The sequence below is a fragment of the Microchirus variegatus genome (genome assembly GCF_963457635.1).
Source record: "Microchirus variegatus genome assembly, chromosome: 11".
In the NCBI taxonomy this organism is placed as follows: domain Eukaryota; kingdom Metazoa; phylum Chordata; class Actinopteri; order Pleuronectiformes; family Soleidae; genus Microchirus; species Microchirus variegatus.
Window position 1 is genome coordinate 23,125,445 of NC_139812.1, and position 23,952 is coordinate 23,149,396.

Consider the following 23,952-nt stretch of genomic DNA (forward strand, 5'->3'; position numbering starts at 1 on the left):
TGATAGAGTTATTGCAGAAAGTGAATAAAGAATTAAATATATAGGCCATACAGGTCATTATGACTGGGGATATTTACATGAACAATCTCTTTATATAAAACTTTACTAAAAATCTGTTCCTTGACATTGGTGATTTTTCTAAAATTGTATAGTAGAAAAAATATTTGCTATACAGGAGATAAGGTGCATACAAATACACATAATACTGATTGTACAAAAAACAGACATCTTGGATTATGTGGCACGGAAATTATGAATCAGCCATATTTCTGTGGAAGAGTAACAAGTTTGAACACCGACGATTTGGCAGCAGGAAGCTTCTCTTCAGAGCTCCTCAGGAGTAAGGCTTCACAATCTTCATGGAGAGGTAATTCTGTGGACACAGGCATTTCAGATTTACTCAAGGGAGAAAAACATTTTTAAGAACCAGTAAACCAGTAAATAAACCATATGCAAACGCAGCGTTCTCACAGGTAGGGAGTAGAGCAGGATCCCAAGGAACAAGATGACTAGCAGAAGAATAATTCCTCCGATGAAAAGCCACCTGAATCTACGCCACACGATGAACTTCATGGTCTTGAATGGGTTTGTAAACCAGAAGAATGACGTGTCGGGGCGGCTGTTGAAAACACCAAAATGGCAATGTTCGCGTTACATATACAAATGAATGTTAAACAATTCATAGTCTTGTTTTTTTAGAATTCATACTTGGGTGCGTCCAGTTTAGGATTCATGTTGGGCTCATCCCTGCCTTTCCCAGCTGGTTTCTCTTCCATCTCCTTCTCCTCCACAATTTCCAAGGTCATCTCTACTTTCCCCTGTGAAATTAGGAAATACACACTGTGTGTTTGAATCGACCAGGAAAACAAAATGTAACCACGTTAACTAACTCCCCTACGATCATAAACATACACTCAGCACAGGTTTCCCATCTTCTTCCATGGTGCATGGCCACCACCCTCGTACAGACTTCTGGGAGAAGAGGGAGTTGGGTTGTGGTTTTTTGGAGATGGCTGACAGCATCGCCGCAGGCAGCATATTCAGACTGCACTTCTCTGGGGTCTTAGCAGGAGGGATCATATGGAGTAGATCCAGCTCAAGTGAACCTGCAACAGCGGTGTGAATACATAACAATTTTATCAGCAAAATCTTTCTATCATACAGGAGCACAGAAAAATCAGAGTATACCAATCATAATCATCTCAGAAGTTAAATAACAACAGGGTTTCACCTAAGTAGTCGTCCAAGGAGAATTTGTCATTGTCCCATATCTGGACGATCAGTTTTGGAGGAATCCTGAATTCAGTTTTGTCCAGATTCCAAAAGTGCTCCTGGAAAAACAAAACATGGTCACACAGTCGCTCCATGTAATAATTATACACTAACGTTCAAAAGTTTGGGGTCACCTATACAATTTTGTTTGTGTTTTCCATTAAAAGTCACACTTTTATTCATCAAAAGAGAATATAAATAGAAAATATAGTCAAGACATTGACAAGATTAGAAATAATGATTTTTATTTAAAATAATCATTTTGCCCTTTCGTCAAATATCCAGCAAAACTGTTTTCAGCTGTGCTAACATCATTGCACAAGGGTTTTCAAGGGTTTTTGAATCATCCAATAGTCTTCTAACATGATTAGCAAACACAATGTACCGTTAGAACACTGGAAATGGGCCTCTATACACCTATGTACATATTCCATTAAAAACCAGACGTTTGTAGCTAGAATAGTCGTTTGCCACATTAACAATGTATAGAGTGTATTTCTGATTCATTTCATGTTATAGTCATTGAAAAAAAGTGTTTTTTCTTCAAAAATAAGGACATTTCTAAGTGAGCCCAAACTTTTGAACGGTAGTGTATGTATAATAAATGAAAAGTAAGTATGAAAATTAAATAAAATACCTCTTATAAAAGTGCAATATGTACCAAATAAAAACATTATCAATATGAAACATAAGAAGAGATCAACTCTGTACAGAATGTGCTAATATATATACATATATCTGATTATATCCCCATCCACGACATCACTCACTTTGCTTGAGACGACACACAGCTGCTCTGCGGGCAGGTAATCGAACCCAAAGATGAACCTCCAGTTAAAATTTCCATCACCGTCCAAGGATCTGTAGTGGACGTCAGTCTTCTGCTTGTCCGCCTCCATTCCTGGCATCCATCTAGAGAATATAGGAATGTTTTTATTTATATGTTTATTAATTCAGATTATCTAATTCCACGACATAAGACAAGCACACAAAATCTTGAAGGTGTCGTACCCTTTAACGTAGATGTCGCTCATACTCTCTCCAGTGATGCTGGTTTCGTCCAGAATGACATCGGTTGTGTTCCAAATGATGGCCCGCAAGAAGTACCTGTTTCGATGATAGCATTTATATTTCACTGCTCCATGCATCATGTTATTAAATAATATTATTGCTCAGTGCAAGTCTTTCTCACTTCTTGGCTTTGCGTGGAGTGATATCACACGGCGGCCCTGGCAAACCAAGGTTTTTAGGGAAAACGTCGACCCACATTTGGATTTGTCCCTATATTTGTGGGAGATAATGCAAGTTTTCAACACAGGTATTAGTTGTTTTCAACAACAACATAAAAATGAGTGCGGTGCAATTGCTGTTGTTTTAACCTGGGACAGATTGGGCTGATGGGAGCTGAACAGGGTCCTCGTCTCCACGTGCTCAGGTACCAAGCCCTGGTTTCTGAGGACGTGCAGTGACAACCTCTCTCTGGCTGGGCCCAAATGTGAGTGGATCACAAGATTGGCCTCTGCAAAAGGACACGCAGTAAAAGAGTAAAACAACTGAAAAAGGTCCAGTGTGTAAAATTGAGGTGAAATTATTTAAATGTGGCAGATATTGAATATGGACCCGGTCGGAACAAGGGCCTTTCTGCATGGAGTTTGCATGTTCTCCCCACGTGTGTGTGTGTTGGGGGGGGGGGGGGTTTCTCCGGGTTCTCCAGTTTCCTCCCACAATCCAAAAACATGCAGATTTAGGCAAATTGGACACTTTAAATTGTCCGTAGGTGTGAGTGTGAATGGTTGTTTTTCAGTTTTTACAGTATGTGGCAACATACAGGGTGTGACCCCACCTTTCACCCTATGTCAGCTGGGATTAGCACCAGCGAACCTCATATGAGGGAGTGAGAAATTGAAAAAATAACCAATTGTACTTAATTTCTAAGAAGTGTGCAATCATCTGGTTATATGAATTGTTGTTTTTCAATACCCCACAATGAGCCGCCAGTTCGGACCACCATGTTTTTACATGGTCATAGCCCAAGAGATTGGGATGTGAGGGCAGTAAATGTTGCTAAATTTACACACTGTACCTTTCAAGACAAAACTGATAAAAAATAGAGAAAGAAGTGAGATTACACATTGCATTAAAGGTGTTAAAGAGTGTAGAATTGGTGACATCTAATGGTAAGACAGAAAGGATGCTGACACTCATTCACAACTACTTCCTCCCCCTCTCTCTTCTTCAATGGATAGTATAGCATAGTGAAATTACTTGGTAAAAATGAAAGACACACTAAAGTCTCTGTATAAACGTTTGTACAAGGGTATAATCACTTATAAAAAACATTTTCAATTGCCATGTTAAACACTGGGCCTTTAATTGTACAAATAATAAGCAATTATCAGCGGTACCAAAATCTTGCAGGACGTATTCCCTTCCTGAGAAAGTCAGCGAGCTGCCGTCCCCTTCTATGCGTGGAGGAGGAATACCCCTGACTTTGGCCACGTTCTGCAGGATCTGTGAGGGCTTCATCTGGTCTCTCCACTGATTGATCCCTGAGCTGCGAATAAAGGGCACCATCAGAGCAGCATCAGTCGAGATTGTAAATGTGGTGGTTCTAGCGATGTATAAGAGCACACAGAAGCTGGAGGCTGTAAGCTGTAAGCCCACTTACACACAATACGTTTGTGGCAGGCCACAGCAGGACCGGAAACGAGACAGGAGCCTGTTCTCCAAATCAATGACGGTCTCACCCACTTTTTCATCTCTGCTCAGTAAGTCAAAGTCATACACTGCGATCTTCAGGTCCTTGTCTTGAGGCAGGAAGCAGGACATCTCAAACATCCTGGGAAAAAAAGTAAAAAGAAATGTATTATTATGTATTTGTTTTTGTTGTTATCATTTGAACAAAATAGAAAATCTCACCTCCCACACTCTGGATTAAGGGTGTTTGGGCTGTAGTGATCCCTGTCCTCCAATGTTTTCCTCCCCAGTGCAATCTTAATGTATGGGTCACACTGATATTAAAACACAAAAATTAAGAGATTAAGTTATCTCCAGTAGCTTCAGTAGAGGGATTTCTAACTAAAGCGGAATAACTGATCAAACGTAGCTTCATATAAAACTCACCATGCCATTTGTGTCCTTTGGCTGCAGGTTAATACAGCGCACAATGTATATTCTGACCACGCACTCCTGAGGTGCGCTCTCAGGAAGTTCTTTGAACTGGCGAGGTGGTGCCGGCATCCCTGGATCATCGGGAAGTGGGTAAATCTTGAATGATCCCTGTATAAGAAGAAAATGCCATTTAGATAAACTGTTCGTACACAAATGGTTTGGCATTGGCCTCCGATGGTAAAAAAAAAACATCTTAAACTTACAATGAGAGCACAAAAATGTATTTAGGACACAAAATGCTATTAATCACTAGATGTTTGTTGCAATAGAACCAAAAAATAACCCAGACAATGAAAAGTGTATTTATGAGTACGCTGGACTGAATTAAATATAAAAGACAAGATAAAAGATGTGGACGTCAAACCCAGATATACGATATATTACAGGCTGTATTACTTTACACTGTCAATTTACTGTTAGCCTCCCCAGAGTGAATTATCTCAACAACTGAATCCTGCTGTCAAATGAATCATTTCATTTGCCCACTAGAGGGCAGACAAAGAACAGGGAAAGCAACTGTGCAACAGCAAAAGCTGTGACTCCTCATGTGCATAAAAACCTGGCTTTGTGTTACCTTAAACTCTCCGACCACTGAGGGATCCTCCTCTTCATCTTCAGACTTTCCACGCTGGAGTTTGAAAGTGCTGCAGAAATCCGTGAGTCCCTGGAAGTCTGCGGCCTCCTCTAGTTCACACTTAAACACCTGAAAAGCACATGACACAATAATGTACACACACACATATCGTAGAGAGGAAATTATACATCAAACAAAAACCTCATGAGTCTGAATTTCACAATTTAGTTAGCAATTTTATAACTTATAAAATTATAAACTTCCACACCCAGCACAGAGATAATATAATTTCCCGTTTTTTCTCACGACGTGTGAGGACAGATTCTCACCTGTAATGTGTCATATCCCTTTTTCAAATAGGGCCCACACTTTCCCTCCTCCCCAACAGAGGCATAGAACTTACTCCACCAGTCGACTGCCTCCTCCTCCTGCAGAGTGAAGAGATGTTGTTGATGTTTTTAAAGATGCTGTCAATAAAGATCATTAAAAAATATCAGAGAAAGGAAAAAAATCTCACCTTTTCTACTGCAAGCTGCAAAGAGGGAAACAAACAGAGGGAGACATGGTCATATCAAAAACAGTAGGTGCTGCATTACTCATGCCACTGCAAGCCTATGTGGAATTCTGAGTCTCAATTATTGTTTACCTATTGTGTGTCTGTTACCTCAGTTGTTATGATGGGTCTCTCCTCAATGTCTATGACAACATCTCCCTGGGCAGCAGCGATCATTGCCACTGCAAAGTTAATGGAAAAGGATAAAAAAAAGTAGATGTGTGAGTTTGAATGTGTGACAGTTCATGGTTGTGTGTGTACAGCATATACACTACCTCTCGCAGACATGCAGACTTCATTGTTAATGCGATACGGGTCACAGCGGAAATCGTCCAGGCAGTCGATGGTGCACTGACCCACCACAGGTTTCCTTCCAAAGGGTCTGTGGTCGATTACTTTCAGCACAATGGGAGGGGTGTACATGTCCTCTTTGGGAAGAGGCTATGTCAAGAAGAAGAATGGAGAAAGAAAGTGAATGGACACCAACAATAACATAAATTGACACGTGCTCGACAGTGTTTTACAGTTAGTACCACTTTAAGAAGCAGCACGGATCCGGGGAAGTTTGGGTTCTTTTTGAAGTTCTTGATCGCAGCAGTTTGAATGATCTCACCGCCACATTCCACAATCAAACTGGGGGAGGAAACAGTGGCCAACTGGTAGGTCTTCATGTTCCTCAAACCCCAGGTCAAGACCTGGTCATCAAACGAGCACACGAACACACTTGGATTAAAAAACGCAGACAGAAAAGAAGGAAGAAAGATACAGATGAGAAATGCAACCACAAGAGAAATATTCAGGCTCGGCTGGTCTTGTCTGATCATGCAGTGTTTGAAATGGTTGGCTGATGATGTACCTCGATGGCAGTGAGCTGCACAACAGGCCGGATTCCCTGTGGAACCATGTAGAGATTCTCCCCGCGCCGAGGAGGAACCAAAGGCAGATCGCCATCGTTTGCCTGCGAGGACACCACAATACTTTCAGGAGTGGCACCTGGTTTGGTCTTCAGTTTCTTAAACAGTCAGTCCAGCACCAACAATAAGGACAGTTTAATACATTAATATATGAATTACTAACCTTGTCCTTCAATAGGAGCTCAGCAGCGATCAGTACCTCCCCAACAGTGCGACCCTTTTTGATGACTGGGAACCACAGTAGCTTTGGGGTGACGGCCACACTGGGGTTCAGTTTTACCAAAGGGGGACATGTACAGCGACCCATGGCCTCATCATTGCCCTAGTTTTAAAGCAGACATGGATTTAGGACCTGAGGACATTTGCTTGTCCAGGATCCAGGTCTGTATGATTCATTTCAGCAGGTTCTACTCATTACGTACCACTTGATCACTGTCATACAGCTCCAAGACCACATCTGGAGGGTTGCGGGCAACTCTCTGAGGATCTTCGTAGATTTCGATGTCCTCAAAGATGAGAGTCTGATCCCATGTGGGATTCAGAGTGGTCCTCATGATTTCCGTGGTTTTACTCACGTGTAGGAAGGACACGTGAGCGTAGGGATCTAGTGGAAAGTGAAGCATTTCATTTTTGTTGTATGGAAATGTGAAAACCACAGATTAAATTCTTAGTGTTTTTACCTGAGAAGCTGTCTTTGTCCATGGCACTAAGATTCCGGGCCTGATACACGTACACTCTCAGGTGGTAAAGGCAAGAACCTAGAGGGAGAATACCAAACTGTATCACCACTAAAAAAACAAGATAATCTCACAGGACACAGACATGGTTGGATATATTTAACCAGGATTTCCAGATTGTAGTGATTTACTGTTGTTATCTTGCATTACGACAAGGCAGGAAGACTTTAATCAGCGCACCAGGGGCCAGGAATTCATTTTATCTGACCCGTCAAGACTTACGGCTAAAGTGGCAGGAAACAGTAGGGGTGTTGGCACCAAATATTTTGGCTTTATCCGTTTTACTGGCCTTCTCGTCCACGTCAACACCCTGTTAACAAGAAAACGCAGAATTTAAAAAACACTTTGTCAGTGTTTGACAGGAATAAGGATTATTAGAGGATATGACTCACATGGGAAAACAGCAGATACAATTTTGTCAACTACAATGTTAGGGGTGGGCTTTAAAGAATATAATGCACACTCAGCATCACATTTTGACTAACCTTGGTTAACTTCCTCTCCATTAGTGCTGTTGGCATTTTCCTCCTTTCTCACCTAATGAACTTGAGCTCAACTTTAGAAAAGCAAGGCCCCCCTGCCTAAAGCACACAATGAACTCTCCTAAATTTTAAATATAACACTGTGTTAAATAGCTATCTATTTTTTTTTATGACAACTATCACATATCTGTGATAGGGTGTTGGCTCAGTGATGTTTGTTGAAGCGAGACACGTCACATGTAACACCGTGTGACTCTTCTGAGGAAGACCACAGGAAGTGGTCCAAACATGTAAAGGTAACCAAAAAAAACCTCTTTATTCCGCTTGACTGAATGAAACTTACATTACCAAGAGTACAGTATGAACCTTTCTGGATCAACACTCCAGATCTGTGATAGATGTCATACAAAAATAGAGCTATTTAACACAGTGTTGTAGTTAAAGGTCCAGTGTGTAACATTTAGGAGGGTTTATCCCTCTTGTGACCGCCATGATAATCAGGCGGTCTGGATTTATTATGATTTTATGGCTGTAGAATTGTCAAAGACTGTTTGCAAAGCTCTATTTCCCTGCTTTCTGATATCCATCCATTTTCAATCATTTTATCCTCCACATGAGGGTTGCGGGAGTTACTGTGCCAATCTCTAAAGGCGGGGGTCGCCAGTCCCTAGTTTTTGAATGTTCCAGATATCACAAACAGTCTAGGAGTTAAGGTAATGAGAACTCCACTCACTAATGCCCCTTCCAATCCAAAGATGGCGGACGCCCCGATGCAGTCTGATGGGATCATTTTTCTCCTCCAGCAGCGGCGGCGGAACGTGTCAGAGGTGCGCTCCTTCCTGTGAAACTTCCAGCCAATCAGCGAGGAGTATTCCCAACCTTCCCCCGGTTCTTGTCGCTAAGCAAAAGAAAAGGTCATGAAAATATTAGTGATCCTACACTCGCAGTGTCTCGATTCTACCATCGACCAGTTTCTCACTTCAGCAGGAGCCACTTTATCAGAAGTCTTCTTCCTACGTCTCGTGAGTCTCTTCCTGCGGTGGACGTGGTACATCTTCTCTGCAGCAACCCAAGATTTGGGCTTATCATCAGGAGGAATGGTGACGCCATATTCCCAACCTAGTGCCACAAGACATAAAAGGCCGCGTTAGACACATAATACTTCGGAACGTAAAGATTGTGATCACACATTTAAGCGTCAGTTTCCGTATTACCTCTCTCATCTACAGCTCTGTTGCTGTCGAAACTCCACTCCTCCTCCCATTTCCATCCGAGAGGACAGTCAAACTCCGCTGGGCTCTGAGCCTTTTCTCCGTTCTATACAGGAAAAACACGCTGTTGCTCATTTATGTACATGTCTTTAATTGTGTCATCCATTACTCATTCTTATCATTTTTAGTAGTCAAAATATGAAATCAGATTTGCCTATAAAAGTTGAATCAAGTAATTTTATTTGTACATGGACATTTTGCACTTTTAGTGGCATCCTTTGACAAATATCTCAACGACATGTCAAACATAATAATGCATGAAATTAAAGCAAAATTAGCTTTAATTAGCTGATAATGACTTGAAATAACACTGCAAAAACAGCCCTACTAAAAATGAGACAAATTCGGGACCGTATCTATGTTCCCTGCTTTGTATGTGACCGGGGAACATAGGACCCTTTCTCTAACCCTAACCCTAACCCTACCCTTTCTCAAAAAAAGGGTCCCATGTTCCCCTGTCACATACAAAGTGGGGAACATAGGACCTTTTTTGGGAAAACGGGGAACATAGGACCCGGGGAACATAGGTACGACCCCAAATGTAGCCTAGCTTAAGTGCAGTATATCGGGGGGATGTTATGAGTAAAGTGTAATATGTAACTGAGTATAACTGCTCCTTATTTTCTTATCAGGAAGTTGGCAACCCTAGACTAAACACAAGCAGGACTAGACAGGCTTTGGTCCTGTTATCTCAACCCAGATTGTTTTCAGAAAATGTCACAGAAGTGTGTTATACTGAATGTAAACAGCATCTGTCGTACCACATCTGTGTAGGGCTCTGCAGCAGCCTTCCAATCCCCGCCAGGAAACCGTGTCTCATTGTGAAATATTTCATCGGTGAACTCTGTGTGGCCAGCGTCAGCTTCTGTTAACAAGCTGTAGAAAACAACACGACAGCAAGAGGCTCTGTGACTAACAGATGATAAACAACTTGGAGCAACGTAATTTGCCACAGAGCTAATTATTTACATGACCCTCAGTGGGGAATGTAAGCACATTAGATGAAGAAGGCACTTAGGGAGAGCAAATTCCTTTTCATTTCCTGTATTTATGTTTATATTGAGTCTTTCTCTGGGGCTGGGGCAAGCATTCATCATAACTGCTGCCGGTTAACAGAGGATAGATTTTAAAAATGAGTTGGAGCTTGTTCAACTGTACGGTAGCAACAGGATGTTTGTGCTCAAAACAGACATAGCCCAGAATCCTTCAGGGCTCTGCGTGTGTGTATATTTTAAACGGTATTTGTTACCGCTTTAGGACTCTTTTCTGGCATAAACACTGACCCTGTCAGGACCAGTAGTCCTCATGGAGACCAAAGCATGGTCCTAATGAAGCAGAACCTAATTTCTGAGGAACTATGGATTAGTTTAGGGCAGTGTAGGGCAGTGACGTAAACCTGTGTGTGCATCTTTGGGACCTTTGTTATTAACACTAACCATGCCCAGACTAGTAGCTTAAAACCTGGACCTGGTGAGACAGAAACTACATTTGTGAGGCTCTGGTTAAACTTTGTGTGACAAATTGAGCAACATAAAACTTACCAACGATCATGGTCAATAAACCAGTCTTCATCCCATTCCCATAAACGGGGTGGAAGGAACCGCTCTTGTTTAAGTTTCACTTTCCCAGTCACATCGGAGCATTTATGGCGACCCACCAGTCCAGTGGTTCCCCACTTCCCAAACACCTGAGCCTGGTTTTCATACTGCAGTGATAACAACATTCCACACAAAGCTTATATCAGCTTAAATATGAGCTAAGAAACACACAAAAGAAGCTCATATCCTGTTGAGCAACTGTACCATTTCAGCGTACACACTGAAGTTCCCTTCAGAAAAGCTGTTGAACTTCTTCTCATGGGCAGAGAGACCGAGCCACATGTTGATCCGCAGCTGCACCGGGATCTTCATACCTTTGTTTTTGTCCATGGGGTACTTAAAAAAATATGGATTTAGTTACTGGAAATTGCTCCACTTGAAGCATTCTTGAAACAAACTGACTCTATAAACTCTATTCTAGAGTAAATTTTCACCACCATCTTTTGTCCAATTTTGGTTAGGGGCTCTTTTATGGTTTTCATTCAAGGAAAGGAAAAGAAAAAACACGTCTTGTACCTGCATGAAGATGGTCTGTGTCTTTCCACAGTGTTTGCCACAGGCTTGTTCACTAACGCTGGCATACAGGATCTGGTTCGCTGGGACTCGGGCAAAAGCCACTCGCTTCTCTCTTCTCAACATCCAGATGATCACATCTGGCATGCTGCTCTGAGGCTAATGGAGAAACAAAACACTTACTCCAGTGACATAAATAATATCTCAGTCATGTGCTTTGTAGTCTTGAAAGCAGTTTCCTCTCACCTCTTCTGCCATCTGCTTGATTCTATCCAGCCAATCTTCAATGTCATTTATTGTAGCCTTAACATCTGTGGCGTCCTCTCTCATCCGACTGGCCATCTCACTCATGTTGTTCACAGCGGCATCTCGCAAGTTTTTTATCTGAAGGTCCAGTGCAGTCACATTGGCCTGACCCTCGAGCACTGGGAGCTGCACACTGTCAAAACAAACACCGAAGTACAAGGACAACGCAATTCAGTCCAAACAGAGACCTGTACATGTGATAATAGTAATACGTTATGATGTATTTTTAGAATACACAGGTGTAGAGAAGGATCTGCCGGGTCCTGTTTTACCTGTTGAGATCATCAATCATGTGGTTGATGAGTTTGAGCCAAATCTCTACCAAACGTGCCTCCGGCATCTTAGCCAAGATGGCGGTTTTTAAAGAAATGAGATGGGACTCCTAAAAAAATTACAATGACAGATGAATGGATAAATTACATAATGTACGACAGTCTGTTTGTAAAAGTTGTAGAATATTTTGAGAAGAAGTTGCCAACGACTCGTGCTCACCAGTCTTTCGGCAACGGCGAGGAGGACGTTGGCAGCGTACAGGCGGTGGCTGACGTCTTCCCAGTAGGAGGTGAGAATCACCACAGGCTTAGTGTTAGCCCAGGGAAGGTAATAGTAGTGATTACCTGTGGGATACATAATAAATACACCCAGTCATTTTAAATACAGGTTAAAGATTTCACCACATACTGTTACAGCAGAAATTTAATATACTATCCATTAGAATGACTGTACAGGTTAATGCATGACGTTTCCATGACGACTGACTGGAAAAAGACAAGCGCGACGTCATGTTTACGTGCCGCGACTGTAGGCGTGTTAATGGCGCTAAAGGAGCTAACTGGTAAACATGTAGCATGCATGTAAACATGATGTCACGCGCGTCTTTTTCCGATCAGTCGTCATGGAAACGCGTCATGTGCGTTGACGCTGTTAACGTGCCCAGCACCAATCTTCTACCGCTTTATCGTCCATATGAGGGTCATGGGGACGCTGGTGCCGATCCAAGCTGACGTAGGGGACGAAAAACTGTGTTTTAAAGAATATAATCTATTTAGAGAAGTTTGAATCTGGATTAGATGGACGTTCTTTGGTGTGCAAGTCCTGTGTGTGTTTCAAAGCACTCACAGGCCAAAGACATCCAGATTGAGGTTAAGTTAAATTGGGAGACTCTAGGTGTGACTGTCTCTGTGGTAGAGGGTATATACCCTTCCTCTCACCCAATGTTAACTGGGATTAGCTCCCTCAGTATAGATAATGAACAAAATTACAGATTACAACATCTTTGCAGACTTGTTTTTCATACCGTCAAACACAGCATAGCTGTACTGGGTGGTGGAAGCCAAGGGCTTGCAGGTGGAGTCCAGCTTGTTGCCATAGTTACCGATGCTGACCTCGAATTGAATCGGCTCGCCCGGCTCCTGGAGCATGCAGGCACTGTGAAACACAGCGCACAGGGAGTACTTCCTCTTCCGCTGGTATTTCTATACTCAAGTTTTTTAAAAAGACAAAAAGATGTTCCAGTGAAAAAATATTCTACATTCTTGTCACTTGTAGTTATAATACTATTATTAATACATTTTATTTGAATGGCGCTTTACATCAGTGTTTCGTGACCCGAAATAAACAGAAACGTGATATTTGATTGAGTTAATATAATCATGCTCCATGACAACTTGTGGGTTTAAAACAGTGCGTCGTGCATCTTAAGGATTTAACTGTGTGTACCTGTGCCACCAGGATGTCATCGCTGGAGATGTCGTCAACACATTTGTCAATCTTTTCATCCAGCTGAGTGGACAGTTCAACAAGGACCCTCCCCCTGTAGGAGACGCCTTCACCCTGCAACACATCCAAATGGAAAAAGAAAAGATTGTATACATATTGTCATGATGATAAAGACAAAATATCCAAATATCCTAACTCTGGAATCTGAAGGAGTTGTCCTACCTTGCCCAAGTTAAGCTCCTCGTATGGGTCGGGCAGTCCAGTGAATTCTCTGGGGCTTCCGTACATGTTGACATAGCACGGCCCAAAAGCTGGGAGAAAACCAACCTCTGATACCGCAGTGGTTCCTACAACAATAAAGTAACAGACGAAACATCACAATAAAAACAATTGTTTGTCATGAGGTTACTACGCCAATGCCAGTCTATCAAATAAACAAATGTGTTTGATTACCGTCAATCTCTCCACCAGGAGAAGACATCGAGCTCAAGTTCAAAAATGCGGTCCCTATGGCATCGTCTCTGGTCAGACGATCCCTGCAGAGGAGAAGCTAACGTGTCAAATACTAATATTAGGATGTAACTGCGTGTGTTGGGAATAATTTCCAACTTACCAGTCATACATAGTCAGCTTGATGCGTTCACACATAGATGGGAACTACAGGGGCAGAAGTACACTGTATGTTAATTTGTGCTAAAGGTTGAAGGGATTTTCATTTTGCTAAAACACTAAAGCCCGTTCACGCTCAAGCAATCGCTGGTTCTGTGGGTCAGTGTTTTGAGAAAAGATAAAGCAGCTTTTTGATCAATTGTTTACTTTTGCAAGATACATTTAATATGTTTTGTGAATGTAGCTTGAATTTTGGTGTTTGTGTTTGTAATATGCATCTTTTGCACCTTGACTTGGAGATTGACGATTTGATTCCACTCCGGATTGGCATTTTTCTCAATGATCTTGGTGCGCAGCTAAAACAAGGAAAAGAAAATTGTGATCTTGAATCAACAATACTCACACAATAATAATCATATATAACAACATTTAAACATGAAATACCTTCCTCCCAGCAAAGCTGACTTCTAAATATGGGTCCACCAAATTCTTCCGGTCTCCATCTCCTCTAAAGACTTGTTTCACCGTTTGAGCAAAAGCATCGTCCACTGCAGAAGAAAGCATTTTTATAAATACAGGTGAACACCACTGTGTAAATTTGACTAAATATTATAATGCTGCAGGGTGAGGAGAAATTACTCTGTGGCTGATCCTCTGCACGATAAACTTTAAGACTGAGAGTAGCCCATCGCATCGTGACACCGGCTGGCACCAGCAGATTGCCCTCTATGTCGTCCTGCTCCTCGCTCGTCTCCTTCCTGTCAGACTGCAGGAGAGGAGAGGAGGTGTTTTTCAGCACTGAAATATGCTCTGCGTGTAGTCATTTGTGGGGAATGTGAGGATAATGGTGAATCAGAATTGTGCTCATACTGGTGGCTCATCTCCAGTGCCGACGATAATTAAGCTGACTTTCAGGTAACCTCTGGCCCCTGAGCTGGAGTCATCAGGATCACTCAAGAGAAGCCATTTCCTCATCACGGCATGTCCTATAAACACGGTATAATATTTAACATGTACAAACATTTTTATTTTATAAACACAAATGTATACACTACCGTTCAAACGTTTGGGGTCACCTATACAATTTTTGTTGTGTTTTCCATTAAAAGTCGCACTTTTATTCATCAACAGAGTTACAAAATGAATGGAAAATATAGTCAAGACATGTTTTCAGCTGTGCTAACATCATTGCACAAGGGAAGGGTTTTCAAGGGTTTTCTAATCATCCAATAGTCTTCTAACACGATTAGCAAACACAATGTACCATTAGAACACTGGAAATGGGCGTCTATACACGTATGTACATATTCCATTAAAAACCAGACGTTTCTGACTTTAAAACACAGAATTCTGCCTCTTAGAATTCTGACTTTAAATTCAAAATGTTGGCTTTAAACTCAAAATGTTGACTTTTAAAAAAAATAGCTTTTTCCTTCAGAAATAAGGACATTTCTAAGTGACCCCAAACTTTTGAAAGGTAGTGTATAAGGATGCCCTTTTACGTGGAAACACTGACCTGGTTCATCATAAATGTAGCCAACATCCAACTGGGCGACACAGGAAAGAAAGAAATTCAGTGACAAATCTGCTCTGCGTGATAAATCATCACAAGTCACAATTTAAAACAAACAGAGATTACCTTGAACTCTCCCATTAGACTGTCAGCTCTGAGGGAGAAAGAGTCGTAAACCTGTGGGAACATTTCTTTTAGCAAATGCAAATGGCCATTTTTAAAGCATGTAAAAACAAAAAACAAACGTGTCAAAAGAATTATCCACACACCCGAAGGCTAACGCTCTCATCAAACAGTTCTGAGGGCAGCATGTTGACATTGTAGAAAAACATCTAGGAGACAAAAATAGTTTGATGTCAAACACAATTTATGCTTATACAGCACTTTTGGGAAAGCAAAATAGGTTTATTAGGTGTGGACAGCTGAGGACTCAGGTGGTTATTAAAACTGGGATTAGAAGGCAAATATTACTGTAAGCTAATCATATTTATCTTAAGAACTTTATTTTATGTGACAAAGGTTGTAATTACCTCATCAAAGAATGGGTTACTTCCTCTTCTTATTCTGGTCCTGTGGGTCTGTCCGCATGCGTTAACCTTCACCACTGGTTTGATGTTGTTGCCGGGCAGCTGTCGACCCTCAATGACCCGAACACGGATCTGGACGTTGTAAAACAACATCAGTGAGGCAGTTTATGTGACACTTAACCTGGATTATTTTGGAAAAGGTTGCAGAAATAATTCTGCACGGAAACCAAAATATATCTTCCTTAAAGAAAAAGATATGAGTCAAATGATGGGTGTTCACATGCCGGCAGTTTATCATGGGGGGTGATATTACTCACTTCAGTGTCAGTTCATGTGATTAACAATAAGGAACTCTCTCTAAAAATGTACGTTTTCCAGGAAGATGGTAATTGAAAACTTCAACAATACCTGGAAGTCCTGAGGCTTGTTAGCTAAAGCTCTGTGTCTCTTACGGCTGAGACGCACAGGCTTGTGGCTGGGCTTCCCGGGCTGATTTGGCGAAGTGGGAGCTCCAGGACTTCCGTCCACGTCCGTCTCCCCGTCTTCCCCCTCATCGCTGCCTCCTGTCGCAATTCAAACAAACATGTTTTAAAATAAACAAATCTGTAAATTCATTGCATTGTTCTCCCGAGTTAGATTTGCATCCATCATGAACAGACGATTGATGGAGAAACACTTGACGTTCTTGTTGAACAACAATACTTCAACAGAGCCGTGTTCATAAAGGAAGCTTCAACGCTTCCCTTTTAAAGCTCCGGTGTGTAACTTTACTAGAGCGGCTGTCGTGCTTCTGCCTGCCCTCTGTCAGTCGTGGCGTGACAAATAAAAATGTTGCCAAGGCGACAAGAAAAACAAAACACTGTAATACTGAGAAACTCAGAGAGAGAATCATGTTGAGATTAATCATCATGAGCTTTAACTCATCTGACATTGGATGACCATTGTAGCTAAAAGTTACACACTACAGCGTTAATGTTAAAAAGTTGTTTTTTTCATTTTTTTTTTCAAATTAAATTAAAATTACTGACTAAAATGACAGATTTAAAAGAATTTAATTAAAAAAACAAGCATCCTTGAAAAGCTTCATTATATAGCTAAGAAATCAAACATTTTTTTTGTATTCCACAACTATTAAATACTTAAAATATACTTATTTAGTCTATAAACAGCCATAGAGGCTTTTACAAACCAAAAAACAATAGAGTTTGTGACATCACAGTGACCTTGGCCTTTAATCTTTTGACCACCAAATTCGAATCAGTTTATCCATGAGTCCAATTCAACATTTAAACAAAATTAGAAGAGATTTTCTATAGGTGTTCTTGAGAAAAGTGTTGTATTTAGATGTTTAAATGGCAGAGTGTCTCATTGGCATTCACAGTGGTGAATATAGGATAACATTTGGTATTATATAATGCATTCAATCATATATCTTGAACTCTACTACATTATACTACATTAGCATCTCTTGTGATTACTTCCAATTAACCGTCCACTCACCGTCATCCACATTACAGGACGTGTCTCCATCTGGCTGATCGTTCAGGTTCGGTGTGGTGTTGGCGGGTGGTTCATAGCCAATCAGCAAATTAATATTTGCCTAAAATAAAAAAAAATAAAAAAAAGATGTGGTCTCTCTCTCAATCCGCATGATCATCTCAAATTATCTTTGCAAATTCAGTTTGCGCACACGCATATCAGGAAAGTGTTTTATTTTGTTGGTGTAAAAAATCGTGCAATCAATGTTATTCACCCCGACGGCCTGTTGTTTCTCGTTGACCAAGGGCACATTCTTGGACGGGAGGGATCTCACTTGACCACCGGCCAAGTCTCTCAGGGAGATTCTTGCCGAGCCAATGAATCTGAGAAAAAGACACAAAGTCACACAAACATCAACACATGAACCACCACAGCTGAAGCGGAAAACAATGACCTTTGTTTTAACCCTTAGTGCTCACACGGCACCGATCTATAGTAAATTGATGTGGGAATATATCTACATATATATATATATATATGGACATCCTGGTTGTGTGTGTGTGTTTATAGGTCACATATTCAGGCTTTTAAAAAATGTTTTATCGTCATTTAATGTGTTTGTAAGTACGGAAGAGGATTAGGTCCACACAGGAAAAAAGTATTTGAGTTCTGACTTTTACCTCAAAATTCTGACTTTACAATACGTAATCCTGACTTTAAAACTCAGAATTCTGACTTTAAACTCAAAATTCTGACTTTAAAATACATAATTCTGACTTTAAAACTCAGAATTCCAACTTTATTCTCAGAATTCTGACTTTAAAACACAAAATTCTGACTTTTAAACACAACATTCTGACTTAAAAACGCGACTTCATTCTCAGAATTCTGAGTTTAAAGTCAGAATTCTGACTTTAAAAACAATAGACATGTTTTTCTCCTTCTTTTTGTTCATAAAAACGAGCCAACTGAACTTTGAACTGTGACTCATTTCCAAATTTCACAGATTCAATCCAATTTCAAAAGTTTTGAGTACTTTTTCTATCAGATTTCCTGTAGGCTGTGCTGAAAAAAAGGATATAGAGGAGTGAGTGTTTGTTGCTGTCACTGCCTGGGAATATGAATAAGTTAGGTTACCACTTCCCAATTTCACTTCTTCACTTCACTTTCGCCCCTGTGGCAAATAAATTGTTTTCCTGTTCCCGTGGATGGTTTTAGTGTAAGGCTTACTGTATGTTGTTTAAGATAACAATTAACCAACAGTCAAGCTGTGAACAAATGATGGGATCGTAAAGCAGGGGTCGGCATTAGGTGCACAGGATGACATGTGTGGGTCATAAACAAAGTGTGTTGTCTTGTTGTAACTTGCTTTGATGTGACTGTATATATGTTTGAGCTCTCTGAAGGGAAGGCAGAGAACATTTAGACCAACTTTGGGACAGAGTCTCTCCTTCATGCATGCAGTAAAGACACGATTTAACCAACACCGATGACTCCAATGAAATTTCTTTCACACCCCCAAACACAACATAAGACATAACGGTGATTAATAACCACGATGAGTTGCAACACATCAGGAATTTATTTCAAAGTCATCCCAGACAAAGAAAGAAAACACACACATTTTCCCCCTGCATAGCTGAAGTTACGGCGTTAGAGAGGAGACATGAACGAGTTTGCTACACGACAAAGACCTGCAGGTTACATGTGGACGAGGGGGGGAATAAAAATAAAGAACCATGAGAGATGGAAGCAATTAACTTTTACCACAGGCATGTGCTGGGCGGCCTGTGCCCAGCTACAAGGAGGACAAATATAGAAGTGAGGCGAGTGAGAGAAGGAGCAACATGGCAAGATGATCTGAATGTTGTAAAAGAAACACACAAACACAACAACAACAACAACAACAAATAAAGGCATAAGAAGAAGAAAACAATGAATAAACCAAATACAGAGAGTTCTTATTCGACCATCTGGCATAACTAAAAATAATAACAAAATGAATTGACCTTTTTCATACCCAAATTTGAGGCTTTTTCTCTGAGAAGTCCTCAGAAATTGATCAAGCATGAACATTCAACCACTAAAACACTTGTTTCTGTCTGTAAATAACTATAATTTGACATCTTAATGAAAAGAAAGATATCAAATTATTTTCCGTGTTTGCATTCATAGAAAACAAAAACAAAAGGACTGAGCCATAATTATCAGAAATACCGTAAATAAGTAAAAAGTAACCCTCGTGTCACTGGCTGACTCCACATTTATTATCTTCATTATTACGTTGGGTAAATTGTGTTTACTTTTGCTGCTGCGAAACCTCTCGCCACACGCCTTAAAAGAGGTTCTTTTTGCATACTCAGCAGCGGCATGCTAATGTGACACAACAGGCTCTTGCTCATGAATAAGAAGGCACACTTTTGCACAAAATGATAATTGACTGTGCTCATTTCGAGCACTTTACAGCTTCTTAGATATAAACTCAGTGTGTAATCTGTACTCTGCAACAGCCTCAAAGTCCAAACTCCTCCAAAAAATAAGCATAAGCAGTTGCATGTGCCCATGTTTTAAGCTTTTAATGTTCAGGCTTTTAATTCAGGTTGTTATTGTGTCGTATACAGTGAGCAGTGCAGTGTAGTATATTTGTATTGTTACGTAATTGTGTGCCTTATTGTTTTGTGTTCACTCTTCTGCTGATGTGGTTCTGCTCAGCCGTTTTAAACGTGCGCTATAAATAAAAATTGACAAGTTCAGCTGAGTTGAGTTGACGGCGTGCCAACAGATTTGCAGTTGGAACTCGTCCAGAGTGGCTGCATAAATATTTGAAGCCGAAAAAACAGTTGAAATTTGAATGTATTACTGGAGAGTCCCTTTAATTATGATACTCTAATATTAGAGGAGGGAGTCAAACACAATACAGTAATCACAAACATGAACATACAGTATATACAAAATTTACCCACCTATCATTCACATAATCCCACTATTCCCACCTAAAATGGGTATAAATTACATTTAATTATAAATACATTCCTGGGGATTATATTGACAAAAATGTGCCCATTTCTCTTGGAAAGTGTAAATCTACTTAATGTCTAATAATGTGATGTTTGTCACATACACTGTGAGCTGTTGTGAGGGTTATTTTTTCGTATTTATAAACTGTCACGGGCAATATATGGCTGGGTTTCCACCAGAAACTTAGTTTGTGTTTAAAAAGCTGTGTGTGGGGGGGGGGGGGAACTAGAGCTTCCTGCCACATACTGTACCACATGTATCATGGTCTAGTTTTTATACACTTGTTTTTAACTCTGCAGAAAATAAAATATGCAAGTCTAGTTTAAAGTATTTGGGTCTTTTCCACTAATGAAACAGAAACTACAGTGAAAAGAGCCAGAAGCTTAAATCCTGGCAAAGGGACACATTTTCCACTAGAGAAGAAGTCAGTACAGTCCATCGTGATGCTACCACAGATTAGAATGTTCTCATTCCTCACTCTCCTTTCAAAGATTTTCGAGATTTCTTACTGTGCTCTCAATGAGGAACAGTTCCCTCTGAATCTGCTTCATTTTTTCCAAAACATGACAGGCTGAAATATGACCAGTCATCACTACCATGTGCCAATGATGAGCCAGGAGAAGCTTTCTTATTCACCACACTCATGTGGTACATCATGGAAAAATGTGTGTGTTTACTTGTATTTATATCTTTGTGAGTTCCAAGATCCTAAAAACCTGTCTTCAAAGTGCCTTTTCAGGGTTAAGACCTGGTTTTACACTACCGTTCAAAAGTTTGACATCACCGATACAATTTTTTTATGTCTTTTCCATTAAAAGTCACACTTTTATTCATCAAAATAGTAATAATAATGATAATGAATAGATAATATAGTCAAGATATTGACAAGATATTGACAAGATTAGAAATAATGATTTTTCAGCTGTGCTAACATCATTGCACAAGGGTTTTCTAATCATCCAATAGTCTTCTAACGCCATTAGCAAACACAATGTACCATTAGAACACTGGCCTCTATACACCTATGTACATATTCCATTAAAAACCAGACGTTTGCAGCTAGAATAGTCGTTTACCACATTAACAATGTATAGAGTGTATTTATGATTCATTTAATGTTATATTCATTGAAAAAGGTGCATTTACTTAAAACATAAGGACATTTCTGAGTGACCCCAAACTTTTGAACGGTAGTGTAGGTTTGGGGTTAGATGTGATGGTTAGGGTTAGGGTAACGGGATTATGGAATGCTGTGCATACCTGTGTGTGTGTGTGTGTGTGTGTGTGTGTGTGTGTGTGTGTGTGTGTGTGTGTGTGTGTGTGTGTGTGTGTGTGTGTGTGCGTGTGTGTGTAAATAAATAAATGTATTCAATACACAGTCAGAGACTACAGTGACTGAGTGGAAACTTGACCGATCTTCTTTCAGGCAAACCCTAAAGGCGTCACACTTCATGATACCACACAAACAAGTGGAGTGCGACATAATTAACGACAACACGTTAAATTAAAATAGAGTTTTAATTAATTATAAGTGTGCTGAGTGAGGTGTTTTTTTTCTGTGGAAAGTGAAAGGGGGAAATGTATCTTCTCCTTTTAAGGCAACATTCCTCTCTGAAGAGTGTGCATGGCTCTGGTAAAAAAAGGAAACAAAGGGCCGTCATGACCGACGCTGCAAGTCCTGACACGGTCACAGTGAGTCCTGTGCTTACACAGCTCGGTGTGAAGTTAAAACATGCAGCTCTACTCCTTGGGAAAAGATAATAATAAAAGATTTCATGCTGAGAAATGTTAAGAAACAAGTATTCACTTTCAGACGTTACCTGGTTTGTTTATTTGGGGGGAAAAGGGGGTTTTATTTGTAGTGACTGCCTTCATGGTTGCCATGGAGAAGTTATCTTTACTTAAAAACGCTCTGCACAAAGAAAGTGTGTTGGTTTGTCAGTGTGCAAGGCCAACGCAAGGTCATGTATTCATTCGTCACGAGCACAGCTGCGTGGCTTAGGACACGGAGTGTAAAAGTGCTTCAAATGATAGCAAACATGTCGTAACATGGTTCTTTTATTTATTCACATACTTATCTTTGCCGATCGTCTCGTAGTCTTTCACGACCACGCTGATGAACGACGAGGCGTCCAGGGGACAGCCTTTCAGGTCAAATTCAAGCACCTGTAATTACAAGGAAGTCTCACTGATACACAGTTATGTAAACAGCAGTAATAACAGCTGGCAGAATGATATATTACTTAGGTTGATTGATGGATGCATGGTTTACCCCACGCCTTGCTTATACTCTATCTGGTGTTGTCTCTTCAGTCCTGTCTGAGTGCACTACATTGTTGAGTTACTGCACTCCCGGTGTATTAACTCAACATAGACATACATATATGTACACAAACAGTTAATGAGTATGCACACCCACATGTGCAGATCAGTCCCATTATCTCTGGGTCTGGGGCTGAAGTCTCCTCTAACAATGAAAGTGTGAGCACCTTTGTCTCAAACAGAATTCCGATGATTTCATTAAATCCGCCCAGAGCCTCTTCCTTCGCCATTCTTTGATAACTGATAGTAATCATTGACTCCCTTTGTATTCTAGGGGCCGACTCTTACAGCAGAAGGCAAAAGGCAAATCATAGGCAACCCCAATTTGGCCAATATTGGTACGACCTCTAATGTTCAGTTCAGCGAGATATGATTTCTTACAGGTTTGACGGCACCACTTACTTCATTCCAAATGGGATTCAGTTCATTGTCGACCGATTTGGTTTTCTTCTTTTCACCTGTGAGCACAAAGGAAAAATCTGCAACAGTCAAAAATCAACGACTGGATAAACAGATTAAACCCCATATTTATTATGTATGTATTGACTCTGTCTTGGATAAACTATTACATACAAAATAATCTGCAAACATTTGTGGAAAAAGCACAGTTTAACTAAATGAGGCGGCGGTTGATGAACTGAAAGAACTCAGTGGTGACATAAAGGTTCAGCTTGTAGCATTTAGGAGCGTTTAATGGCAGAATTTCAATATACTACCTACAAAACTATGTTTGCATGAGTGAATAAAATTGCCTGGTTTTTGTGAGAGATGCAATCTAAAATGAATAACTTGCCCTGTACGCTGTTATTACTGGCTCCTAGTGCAGTTTGGATATTATTTTAAGACTTTACTACATATTTTTAAGCTTGTTTGTGTCTGGTCTTGAGTGGAATCTACTGTAGTAAATCACTTCTGAAGAACGCATTTTCACACATTTAATCTTTATGATGATGCTATTGCTTTTGTGCAATCGTCTTGTTTCTACTGCTGTATATACTTTTTTTAATGTTTTGTCTCTCAAAATACAAAGGAAGCTCTGTGCAACAGAGATAAACAAAAGCTGCTTCTCCATGGGGTCAATCTGACCTTATAAGGATTGAAGTTTTTTTTTAATGAGTTTCAGCCAAATCCAAGGAATGATGCAGTAACTGCAGCTACATTTAAGCGCAAAATAGTCATGTCCAGACACTTAAAAGATGATTTTTTTTTCTAAGGTGACATAAAAACGACAACAAATAGAAAAGTCACTGTTATAAGAAGCATCAGAAAAAAAGAAGAGCTCTCACCTCTGAAGACAACTGCAGCTATTGGATCTGGATTTCCAAGTTTCTTTTTGGGGATCCCAGTTGCGGACTCAACAATGACCCGCAGCAT

General features: G+C 40.4%; 1 protein-coding gene across 1 annotated transcript; it reads right to left on the reverse strand.

The window, feature by feature from the left end:
* Nucleotides 1-23,952, reverse strand: myofl (myoferlin like; the record flags this gene model as incomplete). The annotated part of the gene is made up of 53 exons (XM_083898034.1): nucleotides 1-373; nucleotides 472-619; nucleotides 709-818; nucleotides 913-1,106; nucleotides 1,232-1,331; nucleotides 2,043-2,184; nucleotides 2,284-2,379; nucleotides 2,465-2,553; nucleotides 2,652-2,791; nucleotides 3,678-3,826; nucleotides 3,941-4,111; nucleotides 4,192-4,283; nucleotides 4,396-4,551; nucleotides 5,018-5,146; nucleotides 5,347-5,445; nucleotides 5,535-5,549; nucleotides 5,682-5,752; nucleotides 5,846-6,011; nucleotides 6,104-6,265; nucleotides 6,427-6,528; nucleotides 6,648-6,806; nucleotides 6,907-7,088; nucleotides 7,165-7,242; nucleotides 7,444-7,531; nucleotides 8,437-8,601; nucleotides 8,683-8,822; nucleotides 8,918-9,020; nucleotides 9,736-9,850; nucleotides 10,516-10,679; nucleotides 10,777-10,908; nucleotides 11,089-11,244; nucleotides 11,332-11,524; nucleotides 11,664-11,773; nucleotides 11,884-12,008; nucleotides 12,689-12,866; nucleotides 13,111-13,224; nucleotides 13,333-13,457; nucleotides 13,564-13,646; nucleotides 13,724-13,767; nucleotides 14,007-14,075; nucleotides 14,164-14,267; nucleotides 14,359-14,485; nucleotides 14,590-14,705; nucleotides 15,236-15,266; nucleotides 15,359-15,409; nucleotides 15,502-15,564; nucleotides 15,763-15,891; nucleotides 16,168-16,322; nucleotides 17,260-17,359; nucleotides 17,513-17,621; nucleotides 22,331-22,422; nucleotides 22,981-23,036; nucleotides 23,865-23,952. 53 exons carry the CDS (start codon nucleotides 23,950-23,952, stop codon nucleotides 335-337), a joined length of 6,114 nt encoding a protein of 2,037 aa, XP_083754160.1. The 3' UTR covers nucleotides 1-334.